This window comes from Melospiza georgiana, chromosome 1, assembly GCF_028018845.1.
Source record: "Melospiza georgiana isolate bMelGeo1 chromosome 1, bMelGeo1.pri, whole genome shotgun sequence".
Lineage (NCBI taxonomy): Eukaryota > Metazoa > Chordata > Aves > Passeriformes > Passerellidae > Melospiza > Melospiza georgiana.
In genome coordinates, this window is record NC_080430.1 from 59,391,315 (window position 1) to 59,407,125 (window position 15,811).

Genomic DNA, 15,811 nt, shown 5'->3' on the forward strand with positions numbered 1-15,811 from the left:
TGCCCTAAAAAGAAAGAAGAGAGAACTAACTGGAGAAATTGGGGGATACCAAAAGTGGGGTGATGAAGAGTGGCCACCTGAATGGATAATACAGACATATGGTCCAGCTACCTGGGCACAAGATGGGAGTTGGAGATATTGAACCCCAATTTATATGTTGAATTGCATCATAAGACTACAAGCAGTTGTAGAAATCATACCTAATGAAACAGCACGGGGTTGGTGGAATGAATAGCCAAACAGCAAAAGCAGTGCATCAAAATCGGTTAGCACTAGACTATTTGTTAGCAGAAGAGGGAGGGGTTTAACACATCTCATGCTGTCTACAAATTGATGATATTGGGGATGCAGCTGAATATAGCCAGAAACATCTGGAAAATAGCCCATGTGCCAGTACAAAAATGGGAATCTATAATGAATACAGGATGGTTGGAAGATTTTTTTTTTTTTGAATATCCTGGTGGAAGAAGGCTGGATTTGTATTGCTATGCGGAATAACAGGTCTAATCTTTTTCCATGTTTGATCTAATGCTTTATTCAATTAATCACTTATGTAGTCCAAAACATGCAAATAATGACAGTATCCACCAATCCAAAGTCAGGAACCACAGGACGAAAGCAGAAAATGATGGTATTGAGAAAAGAAAAAGATGATGAGAATAAGGCATTTAAGACCTATGAAAAGTATCAGTATGCCAAAAGTGTAGAAGTACAAAAGTCGTAGCTCAAGCCAAATACAGTAAGAAAAACAAAGAGGAGGGATTGTGAATTCTGTTTTTCAGGGAATTCTGTTTTTCACTGAAATCTGGTTCAGTAAATGCTGTTTTTCAAACCAATCATCTCCACATCTGCCAGCTCACTGCCACTTTTGATGGCCAGAATAATTTGCCTACTCCCTTCTCTGAAGACCTTTATGCTGTGGGACAGACTGCAGTGTTACATATACATTTTCCATCCCAATGAAGTATAGGAGCCACAAAACTACCAGTCCTCTTCCAAAAGACACAGATACAGACTGAATGAATAGTCTTTCTGGTTTATTCTAGCACTTGCTAGAAGAACAAGAAACAAGAAAAATGTCCTTTGCTTTTAAATCTGTTTTCTCTACTTTTGGAGTGGAGATGCTATGACCTCCTTTGAGTTGGAAGTTGTAGGTAACCAAGAGCTATATCTCATCACTAGTATCATTAATATTTAATTTGATACACTGCTCATCCACTGACTCTTTGAATCTGCATCACTGCTGGTCAGAGTTTAAATGCTGACTCTGGCCGGAATCCCAGGACCTTCACCTGTCTACTGCAAAGCATGGCTGCTGTGTAGGAAAGCAGATTTCTGGGAGCTGTCTTTATGTCCTGGTAGTCCAAAGGCACACAGTGAATTTTCTCCACTTGTCCAAAAGGTGATCACAAATCCCCTGCTTAGGCCTTTTGGATACTGTCATCCCTTCAGTGATCTGGAGGATTAAGGCCCTACAGCCTGGCTCTGGTTTCGTTTGGAAAGCAGCTTCTGTCTGGTGGGATCAGAGGAGCAGTAGCCTGGTGGTCTTAGCGCTTTAAGGATAACTGTAAGCCAAGGTTTGAGGAAGAGGGGATGCCCCGGGGCCCGTGCCCCTCCCTTCGGAGTTCCGGCCGCAGCGCCATCAGGCAAGCGGTGAGGGGGAAGTGGCGCGGTGCCGGCCACCGCCCCCCCGCTGCGTGAGGAAATGGCTCTCACGTGAGGGAGGCGGCAGCGCCCGACTCACCCTGCCCGCTGCCCTGGGAGGAGGCGCCAGCGGGTCTGGGGCCGTCTGCAGCATGCCGACGAGCTTCACGGTGGTGCCGGTGGAGGCGCAGGGCGAGGAGCGGCAGCGGGATGGGCAGCAGCGAGAGGAGGAAGATGAAGGCGATGAGAGAGACCGGGGCACTGGTGAGAGAGTGGTGAAGCGCCGGTGGTCAACGCCTAAAGAGAGCGTCGGCTCTTTGCGTGCGGAGGAGTGGGTCTGTGGCGGGCCTGCGGGCCGACAGAGAGTCCCCGAATACTGTGGAGGGGCCGCATCGCCTCTCTGCAGGGAGCGATGCAGGGGCTACCTGTCCAGGTGTAGAAGTGCGGTTCAGGAAAGGGCGAAAGTCTGGCGCCTGGGGTGGTTGAGAGCCTGTTTCTCTTTGTTTCCATTAGTCAGCGCCGCTGGCCGAAAGGAGGAAGTACTTACGGGCGGCTCCAGCCGGGGGAGAGGATCAGCCCGCGGTCGGGCGCGGCGCCTGCCCGGGGCGGTGTGGGGCGGTCAGTCCGCCTCCTCTGCGACGGGAAGCGGGCGGAAGCAGCATCGCCCCCGGCGGTCTAACGAACGGGGAAAATACGTAGAATCAATCGTTTCGGTTGGAAGAGATCTTGAAGATCAGATCATCAAATCCAACCATTAGGCTGTCTTAAAGGCTAACTGCTGTTGGAGCACACTAGAGAGAGGGCTAAGAGGCAAGATTCAGACTGTGGAGAAGAGCACAATTTTACCTGCGTTGCTCCAGGTGTTTGTCCAGCCATGTGCTTTTGCATCAGATACAGCGTCTAGGGTTAAGTAGGTGTTTGCTACGAGATGCCGTCGCGTTCGGAGCCTTGCTTCTTGCTAGGCCTCGTTCCTGAAGTCTCCTGGGGAAGTAGAATCAAAGCGGAGGTGGAGCTCGGGCATCGTGAGTGAGGGTCTGCTCAGGACAGCCCCTAATGCAGGGGCAGTAGTATTTCTCTGCCAGCGTTGCTGGGGAAATGAGTGATTCTTCACTTGCATGACAAGGCACTGCTGGGAAAGCAGTAATTTTTGTGGCGCTTAACACTGCCTTTTTCCGAAGCGTGTTGCAGCAGCAATACCAAGTATGTTGTGTGAATCACTGCTAGCACTTCGAGAGCTAGTTCACATGTTGCACTTTATTCTGGATGCTTTGTTACAATCGATACTTCTGTAAAGGTTTGTGGGGGGATTAACGTTGTTACATGACAACAGGTGAATAAATGGCGGTTTGTAAAAGGCATCTTATTTTTGTGGTACAGGTGACAGATAAATAGGGCTAATTCCGTGTGATGTGGGATATGAATGTAAAGAGATAAAAACAGATATTTGATAAATTTAATATATTTACATTATTTTAGGAAGCTAATATAGTAAAACACCAAGCTGACACAGTTAGGTTATTTTCTTCCAAAGCTTTCTACTCTAAGATCCTACTTACCTATTAAAGATATATAATACATATAGTTGCCTTTCCCTTAGTATATTCAAACAAGCTCTAGGTGTTCTAATAACTGCCTGTTCTTTTCCGAACTAAATGCAATAGAAAAACCAAAGCAATATAAGCTGTGAAAGTTTAACAATTTGTTTCTGACAACAAACAACAAAAACAACAGTTTGTTTCTGTGACATCTCTTTGTACTAGATGGATGACTAGCAGTACAGCATTAATCTGGACAAATTTTGTTTTGGTAGAAGAGCTAGTCAGAGAGGCATGGTGTATGATGTTTACACAGGTGGCATTTTAAAATACTGACTATACATACAGGCAAAGTTAGACAGGATTTGTTAGACTGCATGTATATATGAAGTATCTGAAAGGCTTGGAACATTTTTAAATCCTGGGAAGGTGAGAGGAAGAGAGGAACCGCTACTTTCACAGTGGTTTATCACAACCCTAAAGACCAGAGATAAATAAAAAAAATAATTATGTGATTAGGTAGTGTTTTGGGGACTAGTAGTTACAATTGCAAGATATATTTAAATACTGTTATGGATCTGTATCAGTCAAGGGGATGAATTTATGTATGACTCTTCTTGTGTGTTTGTAAAATTGGAAGTAGAGAGGAAAACACTGAAAAGGGAAGGCATTGATTTGTATATAAATTATAGGCGAAGAGTTCTGACCTCATGGAGAGATTAAATGCTGACCTCTGACAGGGAGTTTTGGGAAGTGAAAGATGTCCTACTTAGTGTTGCTTTGAGTATTGTATGGAATTCTTAAGTTAATGCTGTATAATAAAGTAATTGTTCTTGAGTTATTCTTCTGAAAACTAAAGAATTCTGAAATGTCTGTACTTCTGATAGCTGCTGTAGTTAAGCCCATCTAAAAGCCTGCTGCTCAGAGAAGGACTCCTTGCCCTTCTCACTGCTCCAGCCTTGAGAAAAAGGCTAAGAAGTAAATTATTTCTTTCCTTGTCCTCCTCTGTGTCTGGGTTTGCTTCCTTTTTCCTGCGCTTGACCATCAGACGCTTCACTGGTCTGGTTCAGCATGCTAAACTGTGAGTAAAGTAAACTGCTGGAGAGGTAAAAATCATTTTGGGTTGAGGTGAGTACTGCAAAAAGTGAGAATGGCCAGAGTTGTGTCAAGGTGAGAGGTGGGTAAAGCTGAGAGCAGAGATGAACATAAAAAAGACGAGAATGGGAACTTCCCATTTGATTTAGCTTATATAGCTCAGGATGCTATTTTGTTCCAGTTGTTTAGAAATCTAGCATGTTATCAGTTTTGATTGAATTGTCTGTCTTAAAAACCAAGTAGTTTTTCCTTGATTGCACTAGTACCTTTTTGTTAAAAAAAAAAACCAACCTACCAAATACATGAAAACCTGACAAACCTGTCCCATCAAACTCTGCTAATTTTTTTGAGGGAGTCAGTTGTATGCTGTCTAGTCATTAGATCAACAGTAGTTTTGATTTTTATTAGCAAGGCACTTACCAATTAGTGCACAGTTTTGTGCATTTATCCCCTTTCACACATTCTTACCTAATAATCATCTGTGTCATAAAGGAGTAACCTGGGATGTTCTTGTTCCATGATCTGCACTCCTTCTTAATAATCTGAAATTCCATAGCTTCATATTTTCTGACTATATGATACTTTGATGTATGTGAAAGGAGGAGAAGACATTTCTGACTCCCTATGGGGCTGGGCTGTAGCACTAGTCACACTAGTACTTCAGAAAAGGCAGAATACTTCAAGTTAACATGGTTTAGGGTGCAGCCTGCTAACTCAAATATTCACAAAGTAGCAGAAAGAAGACATGCCTGTTTTCTATGTCTTTCAATGTGCTTATAATAGACTACAAAGAAAGGGTAGTCAGGAGATAGTAAATGGTTGAAGAGGAGAAGGAAATATGAGCCTATAGACAGTAAGGGATGAAGTTTTATAAGAAATTCTGGGCTTCATTTGTTTTGGGTGTTTTGTTTGTTTTTTTCACACATAGTTGTAGTGACTGTCTAGATAGACCTGTAAAAATTTTGTAAAGTTGATCAGCTTTTCCTTCCCTAGCAGCTGTGTGTATCAGGTGCTTCAAGACATCGCTAGTATTTTTAGCATCCCATAGTATTATTTACCTTGCCATAGCAGTTTCTTATTTAGAAACTAATGTGAGAACTAACTCCTGCAAATTCTTTTAAAATTGAAGACCCTCAAATACAAGGAATAGCAATAACAAACCTGATCATCTACGAAGAAGCCATCATATAACTAATGAAGCATGGATTCCGTGAATTTCTGTAAAATGTTACTTATTGGAAAACCAGGGAATAGTCAACATGTGTGTGTCTGTGTGTGTATATGTGCAATGGAGGAAGATAATTAATCTCATGGAGAAGTCTAGTGTATTTTCAGTCAACCCTTCAACCTTAACTGCCACAATTAACCATAGATGTTATGATCAGAGAAAAATAGATTTTAGATGTTATTCAAAGATTTGATCCCAGGAACTAGTCTGTTCCTGTCACTGGCATCCATTTAACAGAATTGAAACACTTCTTATGAGTTTAAGGCTGATTTAAAATGTGTAATACATAAATCCATAAACTAGAAAACAGTGACATATTTAATTTGAAAGAGAATTAATAAATTATGCTGCCAGTCTAAAAAGAAACCTTTATAAATTAAAAATATTTGTTTTAAAAAAGAGCTTACAAAATTACTAGAACTATATTTTAAGGTGTTTATCTGCTACATCTTAAGTAGAACAAATGCCAACTATTTCTACATAAAATCAACGTTTAAAAACTAACTGACTTGCTTAAGGTCTGCTAATATGTACAGATATCTTTTGGTGTGTAAAAGAAGGTTTTTTAATAGTAGATAGGTCTTTGGAATAGGTTAATACTAGTTGTTGCTAATCTCTACTGATCTGTTTAGTGGATATATTTTAAAATGAATTTATTTGATAGAAATTAAACTTTTAAAGTACTTATTATTAGATGGACACATGGGATGTTTCAGTGACTTGATTCTTCCCATATCACTAAGCAGGGTGTTAATTGCTGACAAAAATCCTTCAGCTTAATTCTCTTCAGTGAGTTCTGTGACTCTCATGTAGTTCATGTCATGTGCACTCATGCAGCCTGAAGTCTTAATGACTTGTTTCAGGATTAATCCAATGCTAGTAAGAAACAGGATTTGAGGTCTTACACTAAGCTGGGAGGAAGGAACTGTCAGTTTCCTCTTTCAATTCTTGATACCTGAAGAATCATCAGAGGAGACTGACTTAATTTTCCTTAATCATGAGTGAGCAAGATTTTGAAGAAAACGGGCCAAATCCAAGTGAGTCTCTTTACAAGACAATACTGTGGTTTTCTAATATCTTTCTTACTGAAATAGGAGGTTCTTTTACTTCCAGACATATTTTAAAGAATTTATAAAGAGCTTTTGCAGTTTTCATTAGAAGTAAGTTGTGCTTGATGATAATAGCAGCCTAAGTAAAGAAAAATCTAAGATTTAGCAATGTTGATAACATAGATGATGGATGTAATATTAGAATCATCCATTATATAAAGAGGTTTATTTACAAGGGGTTTAAATACACTTTGTTGTGCATATCAGTATAACATATAAATTATGCTAATCATTAATAAAAATACTGGAAGAAATTTGTGATGTAGTAAATATATTTAGACATTAAATTACTAAAAAGAACCCAGTAACACAAACCTTTTGAGTTAGGTTGCACTGAATTCTTAAACCAATGTAGCACAAGAATTGAGGCAAAGTGTGTTCAAACAAGTTTATGGATGCCTTTTTCATAATTTGCATTATAGGAAGACAGTGGCTTTTAAAAATTTGACTGTATTGTAGAACTCCAAGGTGGCTTTTAAAAACATGACTATGTTTTAGAGCTCTAAGGAGTGCTCCAGTATGTGGATTTAGATTAGAAGTGTTAGGACATTTAATTTATAAGATTCTATGACTTCCCTTTTGTTGCCTGCCAATCAAAAACTTGAACATACAGGAAGGAAATATGCATGATAGAGAAGCTAGAATCACAGATTTTGCCACAGGCAGCTTTCTTGGATGCGATGGTCATATACATCAGTTTTATTGACTTTTAAACTTTATGCGTTTTTACCTTAAGAAGTTTTGTTACAGTAACATTAAATGTTTGCTGTCTCTTGTGCAAACAGGATCCCATTTTCATATTCTCAGTTTGCAGTGGCTTGTTCTTAATATGACCAAATACTATCTGAATGAAAATGTTACCTTTTTTTATTTAAAACTGTTACATTTCACCTGTATATGGCTAACCAGAACCTACCTCAAGGTACATGGACTGTGGTTAAGAGTTGCCCTTTGCAAACTGTGAAGAGTTAGGACTTTTTTGTTAAGGGTTATTCCCCAACTGCAGTTCTGCTTTAGATAACAACATATAAAATTAGCAATTTCTAGTGGGAATCAAAGCTTTTGTAGTTTAACACATGTACTTGTTTGGAGAACAGTTATACATTGTCATAGCTGAGCTACTGTATTTGAGGGTATGATGTTCAAAAGTTTATGTAATTCTCACTCCTTTGAACAACACTTGTATTCTTTTGCCATATGAAGGCTATCTACTTTTATTTTTCAGATAGATGTTAAACTCTTACAGCATATCAGGAGAAAAAGGTGCTTGCTTTTTTGGACAAAAACATGTTTGAATACAAGGTAAACAGGAGCGTTAGGAGCATTACTTGGATATGAATCATGATGGCAGACATAGTGTGGGACAGTGAGGAAGCAGTGAATCTAGAAAGGATTTAGGGGTCAGACTGGAATAGAATATCACGAGCTTGGTTTAATGCTGTGGTAAAGAGGGCTAGCCTGATCCTCGGAGTAGACGTGACAATTATACTTCTGTAAATAGCATTGACTGAGGCTGGTGTTAGAATGCTGTATTTGATTATCAGAGTTTGATATTTTTTTTTTGATGTTGTGTAACTTAAAACCTGTACAGAACGTTTCCACAAAAAAAAATTAAAAGTTAGAAAAATGTTTTAGGAACTTTTTTGATTTTTCAAGAGATAGGTTGAGATGATTTAAATAAGTATAGTTAAACCTGTACAGAACGTTTCCACAAAAAAAAATTAAAAGTTAGAAAAATGTTTTAGGAACTTTTTTGATTTTTCAAGAGATAGGTTGAGATGATTTAAATAAGTATAGTTACCTTCACTGAGACAAAATACTGTAAGTGGTTAAATTTGGAAGCAGTTACTAGGATGTTATACCTGGAAGTTTGAAAGAACCAAATTTAAGTAGAAATATGGAACAATTTGAGATTTTTTCAATATTAAAACCCTTAAGCTTTACATGAATTAATAGGTTTTTTTCTTATTTCAGTTCTGAAAACGTCAAGAGATGCACTGCTTAATTTTCAATATGATTTTTTTAAAGTTATAGAGCTTAGTGATCAAATGAAATTCCTAAGCCTGCAAAAAGATGGGAAATTAGATTAGATAGTAGAATATTTTTGTTCTAATCTCCTGATCAGGCATCACAGTGCAAATTTAGGATTTCTTAAATGGTAGTTTCCTGTCCTCTGTCCTTTCTCTGTCACTTTCTCTATAACAAGAAAGCTATAACATACATTTTTCATACTCTGCTACTTGTGATTCAGGAGTGGGGAAGGAAGCAGAGGTAGAATTGTTATGAATGCTAAGGAAGTTGTTTCTGTTTGAGTAATTGCTCATTACTACACTGATTGTCTCTGGTGACAGCATATGGATTTATGTGAGGAGCAGTATGATATGGGGATGCAGAGTGGTGAGTAGTAAGTGTGAAAGGGGAATTGCAAAATTGTTACAGTTTGAAGGGACTTGTGGAGATCATGTTAGTCCAACCACTGAATAAGAGGGCTATCTTATTGACGAAGTTGGCGTCTCCATATTTAACCTCTACTGTTGGATTCTAGTTTACATTGTATAAAATGGGCCAGTTTGGATCAGCTTAGAAATTTTACCTGTTAACATACTTTAAAAGTAATCTACTTTTTGGTGTTTCTGAAGATTGCTGTTCTGAAACTTCTGAAGAAGATAAATTTGCATACCATGCTGCCTTTTGTGTCTGTGACCAGCACTGAATTGTGATGTGCAAAAATTGTTACCTTGTTTGGTGTGTGGAAGTGTTAATAAAAAATCATCTGATGACAATGTCAGAAAATTTAAGGCCAGAACAGCTCTGGTATAGTTTATAATAATTTGTGTGGGTTACACTGCATTGGCATTTGGGGGACTAGTGTGTATGGATGTGCACATTTAGTGTGTAGTGATGTGCATCAACACACTAAAGATTATCTTCAGATATATCTCCTACCTTCTCTTCTTGTAGCTGTATGTCTTGTTTACAAAAAAAATGTCATTGCAGCTAATTTCCATTCAGACATAATCACTCATCATAGTGCTTGAGTATATGTAGAAATCAAGAGTAGGGGTTTTTGCGTGTCCCATCCACACAGCAAGTACCACATAGGCTTTTAGGAAAGGTACATTAGAGTGAGAGACAACTGCTCACTTAAAAAATTTTAAAAGGTTTATTAAGCCTTAACAAAAATATGACAAAAGGACTAAATAAGGAAAAAGTTGCAGCGCTGGGAGCTGCCTTCATGGCTGCCTACCATGTGGCTGGTTCATCTGCAAGATGGATGCTCCGTTTTTTATACCCCTGGGGGTTGCATCAGCCAACACTGGCCCCTTCCAAAGTCTGTCAGTCAGCTCTTCTTTGCCGTTCATTGGTGGAGACTGCTTTCTTGTAACTGGATTGGAGGGTCAGGTGTTGTCATGCTGCGCCCCCTAAGCAACAAGCTTTTCTATTCCCCACTGCCCCAGGTAAGGGGCACATGTGCACGCCTTCTCTTTTACCTGTCCTAGACACCCTAGGCTGTCTGATGGCAACAATACAGAGTGGGAGGAAAATGGAACTATGGGGAGAACAGAGGACATCTAAACTACATTAACATAATTATACATTAATAAGGCTTCTCTTAATTTTCACACAATATTCATCTTTTAATTGTAAGAGCCAATCATCCCATTATCTATCTATATCAATTAGTCATGGCTTTAGGTTGTCTACTGCTCCAGCAGTAAGCACAGAATTGTGTTAGTTTATAAGAACATTCCATATCAGACTAAAAATTGTAATAATAATTTTTAAAGAAGGTACAGGGATAGAAACATAATTTTTAAAACTTAGGCTTTGATGACTTAGTTGAGTGACATGGAGTATGATATCAATAGGCAAATTTTTTCTGTGTCAGAAGACACATGAAACATACCATAAACAAACCCAAAGGGTTTTTTTTGGTTATTCTGTTTTGCCTTTTTTGTGGTCCAAAATGAAATGCTAGTCTAGATTTAAGATTTTTGCCTGTAAACCCTCATAAACTGAGTTACTTTCAGAAATCAAGCAACAGAAAGTATAGATTTTTTGGAATGCTTTGGTTGCAGAAACTGGATTTCAGAAGAAATGCAGCTTAATGATATGTCTGAAACTACATTGGAAGTTCTAGTTTTTATTTTATGTTTCACTCAGCTCACACTTGAGAGTGTTAAAACAGACGCAATTTCAAAGAGACCTAATGAAAAGGTGATTTGCTTGTCAAGCATTGGAATGGGCTGCCCAAGGAAGTGGCTGAGCCACCATCCCTCGTCGTATTTTAAATATATGTAGGTGTGGTGCTTAGGGATATTGTTTAGTGATGAATTTGGCAGTGTTAAGTGTGTGGTTGGTGTCAAGGTGCTTTTCCAACCTACATGATTCTGTGATTTGACTATCTTAAAGCTTCCTCATAGAGTTCAAGAAGATAGGGCTGAGATAAACAGAGATGGCTAGACTTACTAGTGAAATGAAGTTTTTATTCCTTTCGTGTTCCATGTAACCTCAGTAGAAGTAACTGAAATAGCTTTTTCTATTGTCCACTTGATGCATGAGGGGCAAGATTTACTGGATTTGTGAAAAGTGTTAATCCTGTCTTAATTTAAATCTGGTTTTCTAATGAATCATTTCTTTCCTATTGAATCTTCTTTTGAAGAAAAAATAAGCTAAAGATTGAGATAATTTGTTTGGTTAATTTCACCCCAGATGATGTCTGTGCATTGAGATTCTGAAACTAGTTCTTTCTGCTGAATGGTATAATACATGTCAGTTTGACTTACATGTTAATAAGATTCACTGTATATCTAGACATATTAAATAAGGATACTTCAAAAGGTGGTGGTTTTCTATTTGAAATAAAGGTGATTTTGTTTACAGCAGTGATTAAAACTCAAAGGTGTTCATAGGTGTTTTTATGAATATATTAACAAAAAGAAGACCAAGGAAAATCTATCCTTTCTTGGATATGAAGGGTAACATTGTAACAAAGGATGAGGCAATTTGAGGTGCCTTTTTTGCCTCAGTCTTCAACAGAAAGACCAGTTATCCTCATGGTGACCAGCCCTTGGAGCTGGTAGAGAGAGATGGGGAGCAGAACTGACCCCCTATAATCTGGAAAAAGTAGTCAGTGATCCATTGAGCCACTTAGACACTCAGAAGTGTATGGGGCTGGGTGGAACCCACTAGAGTGTACTTGGGGACCTGACAGAAGAGATTGCCAAGCCACTCTCTATCATTATTGTTAGTCCTGATAAACTGGGGAGGTTCCGGACAACTGGAGGTTAGCCACTGTGGTACATGTATGAGGTTCAGTAAGGCAAAGTGCCAGGTCATGCACAACAACCCCATGCAACTTTGAAGGCTGGGAGAAGAGTGCCTTGAAAGTGGCTCATCAAAATAGGACCACAGAGTGCAGGTCAATAGCTGATTGAATATGCGCCAGTGGTGTGCCCAAGTGGACAAGAAGGCCAATGGCATCCTGGCCTCTATTGAAAATACCATGGCCAGCAGGACTAGAGAAGTGATTGTTGCCCTATACTTGGCACTGTTAAGGCCACACCTTGAGTTTTGTGTCCAGTTTTGGGCCTCTTTCTTCAAGAAAGATATTGAATTGCCGAGTGTGTCCAGAGAAGGGCAATGAAAAGGTCTGGAACACAAGTCTGATAACAAGTGGCTGAGGGAGCTGGGGTCATTCAGCCTGAAGAAAAGGAAGCTCTGGAGGTACTTTATCACTCTCTGTAACTACTTGGAAGAACTTGTAGTACAGTATAGGGGTTGGCCTCTTCTCCTAGGCAACTGGCAATATGGCTAGAGGAAATGGATTCAGACTGCACCAGGGTAGGCTCAGGTTGGACATGACGAAGAATTTTTTTACTGAAAAGGTGCTTAAACATTGGAATGGACTGCCCAGGGAGGTGGTAGAGCCACCATTCTTGGGGGTGTTCAAGAAATGACTGCATGTTGCACTTAGTGCTGTATTAAGATGACATGGTAGTGTTCAAAGTTTGGACCTTATCTTAGGGCTCTTTTCCAATCTTAATGCTTTTATGATTCTATGGTCCTAATGATTTTATAATTGTAGAAGTAGTCAACAAACTGCAGATGACAGATTACTTGTCAGTTTGCTTTTTTGGTCACTTTTTCAGTGTTGATTCTCTTTCAAGTGAAGCTAAAATAATATTTGACATGATATGATTTGACATAGCATTGCCTATCAAATTGCTGTGCCAAAGATACACAAATACAAAAAGAAAACTGTGTTAGAGAAACAGGAGTTTATTGCAGTCTGTCACTACCAGACTATTTTGAAGACTATAATCAGAAAACTTTAAAATAGGTAGAATATTGATTGTAAGCACTGAAATAGGTTTCCTGTTCTTCAGATCCTAAGTTCTGCATTTTCCTGTTTGAAGCCTGTCAGGTGTGTTTAACAAGACCTTTGTTAGACATGGTGTGCTCTTTTTCGTATTGGAGTAAAGCCAAGTAACCCTGTTTAGAAAAAGAAACATATAAAGGACAGCTTCACAATTCTCCAATCTACAATTTAAAATACTATGTAGTGCTGAGATACTGATTTTAATGTCCAGAACTGGTTAGCCAAAACTCTAGTCTTCAACTTCAGAATTATGAATACTGATTACTTCTTTTTTTTTTTTGGCTACCCTTTTAGTGTTTAGATTAGTCTAATGATACCCACTGAAAGAGTAACTCCAGTAACATTATCATCTATATGAAGGCAAAACAATAATTGAAATTTCCCAGCTCACTTTTTGAAGAGTAATCCTTTCTGAAGGCATTGGAAGTACCCTGAAAGGAGTACCAATATTTAGTTAATGATTACAGATACCAGATTAAAGTCAGTTAAAGTCAATAGAAGTATGGTCTTGGCAAGACTGAAATCAAGTAACCTTATTTTAATTTTAACTTGGGAACATACCTTTTAATGAATGGCTTATAAAAACTTCAGCAGAAATAATGGGGTTATTTCAGGAATGGAGCTAAAAGAAAATCATTGCAAAAATCTTGGAAAGAAAATGCAATGTCTTAAGCAAGAAATCCGAGTGCTCCTATGCTTTAGCAAAATGGTAAGAGAAATCAGGATGTATTTGTTTCAGGGCAGAGTTGCTCTTTTGTTGTCTGTGAAAAAGCTAATTGAATCTTTCTCTTAAGTACAGTGGAGCCCATTAAAGTGGAACCCATAAATGCCAATTTCTCAGATAATTTTGTGTGAAACCAGCATGTTCCATATACTGAGAAACATCTCAAGGTGTTAGTTCATGAGGGAGATTTCTTTTGTGTTGACAGTGTTCCTTCTGCTGACCTTGCGTTAACCTTGGTTGGTAGAGGGGTGCCTAACCAGGCTGTAGGACTTGAAGTAGTAGGAGACCAAATATATAATGTAGAGAAACAGAAAAATGAAAGTTGGAGGATGTGGATAGAAGGAAATATATTGGATGTGTGAATTCATTGCCATTTCTTCTCTGGACTGAGGAACTAATTTTAAAGCCCTAATTTTTAGGACAGTTGTTGTATTCTGTGTCTCTTATGATAGTATGTGGTTTCTATGTCATGATACCAATAACTATAGTGATACTGTGGAGAGTGGTAGGAAATTAGTGGTGGGAAATCCACAGTCCCTCTTATATTTGAGGGACTGAGATCTATTTCTGTCTGGTTTACAACTAAGATAATATGTTGTGCTAAGACTAGTGTACACATTTGCCAGAGCTTTCTTCTGGGATTTCATGTAGGGAGCAGAGGGAGAAGACAGGGGAAAGGAGTACAGCTTGTTCTCTAACTCTTCCTTAATTCTGTAGTGGAGAGACTGTAGGTGCTATTGCTGTCATCTGTGCATATAAGGGCAAAAGGGCACACAGGCAAAGTGGTGCAGGCAAGGACTTGAGATTATTTGGAAATGCCAGGGTTGTGACAGTATCAGCATGTCATAGTTTTTGTAGTTTGTCGGCTGAAAGGCAGTGAAAGTAATGCTGTATTTTTTTAGAGGTGTGCCAGAGCAGGTCAGTAGAGCTACAGGTTAATGCAATTTCTATTTCAATAAGGAATAGATTAAGTGTAACGTGTCATGGAAGGTTCCACACAACCTTTACAAAGTAATTCCTTTTGCATTTCATAAATTCCTATCTCAACTACTGGAGATTTTTTGAGGGAGTCAGTAAAGTAATAAAAAGGTTATTTTATTCTATAGTCAAAACCTTTATATGTAGTGCAATTATCAAGTGTTTTTAGGGAAACTAGAAAGGGTAGGGGAGAAATTATTATGTGTGTTAAAGAGTAATAATGATGAAACACTATACCAAGATTCGACTGTTAAACTAAATCTCCTTAAATGTTTAACATCCACATGTCTGAGATGAAAACTAGGTTTGCAGCAACCTATGGTCTTATTTAGAACCAGCTCTTACCAGAGTCTTCTGACTATTCCTTTTAAAGTATGGGGGTTTTTTTCCCCTCTTGTTTTAATTGTGTTACTTTTCCTCTAGGAGATGGGATTGCCAGGGAAAGTAGTCCATTTATTAACTGTGCAGAATTGGGCAGAGGAAGCATGTATGAAGGAAAGAATATGGCTCTCTTTGAGGTAAGTTAAATACTCCAAAAACATATTTTACCTTTAATGGAGATGAGCAATCACCCGTTTACTTTCTGTCTTAAAATTTAGTGGGAAAATGAGTTTTAATAACTTTTTCATAGTTTGGTTCCTGCTAACATTCCATTTCAGTGTATTTGAATGGTATATATGCAAGAACAGTAAATATTGGTGTGCATTAATGTGAAGATATGAAATAAGTCTTCGTGCATTTAAATTTTTGGGCTAGGATCTTGACATTGTTAGACAAAGCTACTGGAAGTCAAATGTATTTTTTAAAGAAAGCAGTATTCAGTCTTAAGAGGATTAGCAAAATAATTTGTTCAACGGGGGAATTTTTGTTACAAAGCAAAGCTAAAAAACAAATTTGGAAGCCATGACTTAGTTGTATTATCCAACTACAATGTAGAGCACAGCATAGCAATTTCTAATGTAAATATCTACTTTATTAATGGACATTTCATACCTTTTTAACCAACTGAATTATTACAATCAAATTACTGAAAAAAGTATATTAATTGAGTACTTTTAAGGGCCACTTTTGCAATTAAGTAGTATTTCTAGTAAAAACCTTAATTGCTGTGCTCTA

The 15,811-nt window shown here is 38.4% G+C and overlaps 1 protein-coding gene across 2 annotated transcripts in view; it reads left to right on the plus strand.

Moving 5' to 3' along the window:
• The first annotated feature begins 496 nt into the window (after positions 1–496).
• The window catches only part of SLC12A7 (solute carrier family 12 member 7), a 75,837-nt gene continuing 60,522 nt past the window's right edge, over positions 497–15,811 (plus strand). For both annotated transcript variants that reach the window (XM_058042306.1, XM_058042314.1), the window contains exons 1-2: positions 497–1,908; positions 15,119–15,213. In XM_058042306.1, the coding sequence (XP_057898289.1) occupies positions 1,797–1,908; positions 15,119–15,213 (207 nt within the window). In that variant the 5' untranslated portion in view covers positions 497–1,796. The remainder of the gene's footprint in view (positions 1,909–15,118; positions 15,214–15,811) is intronic.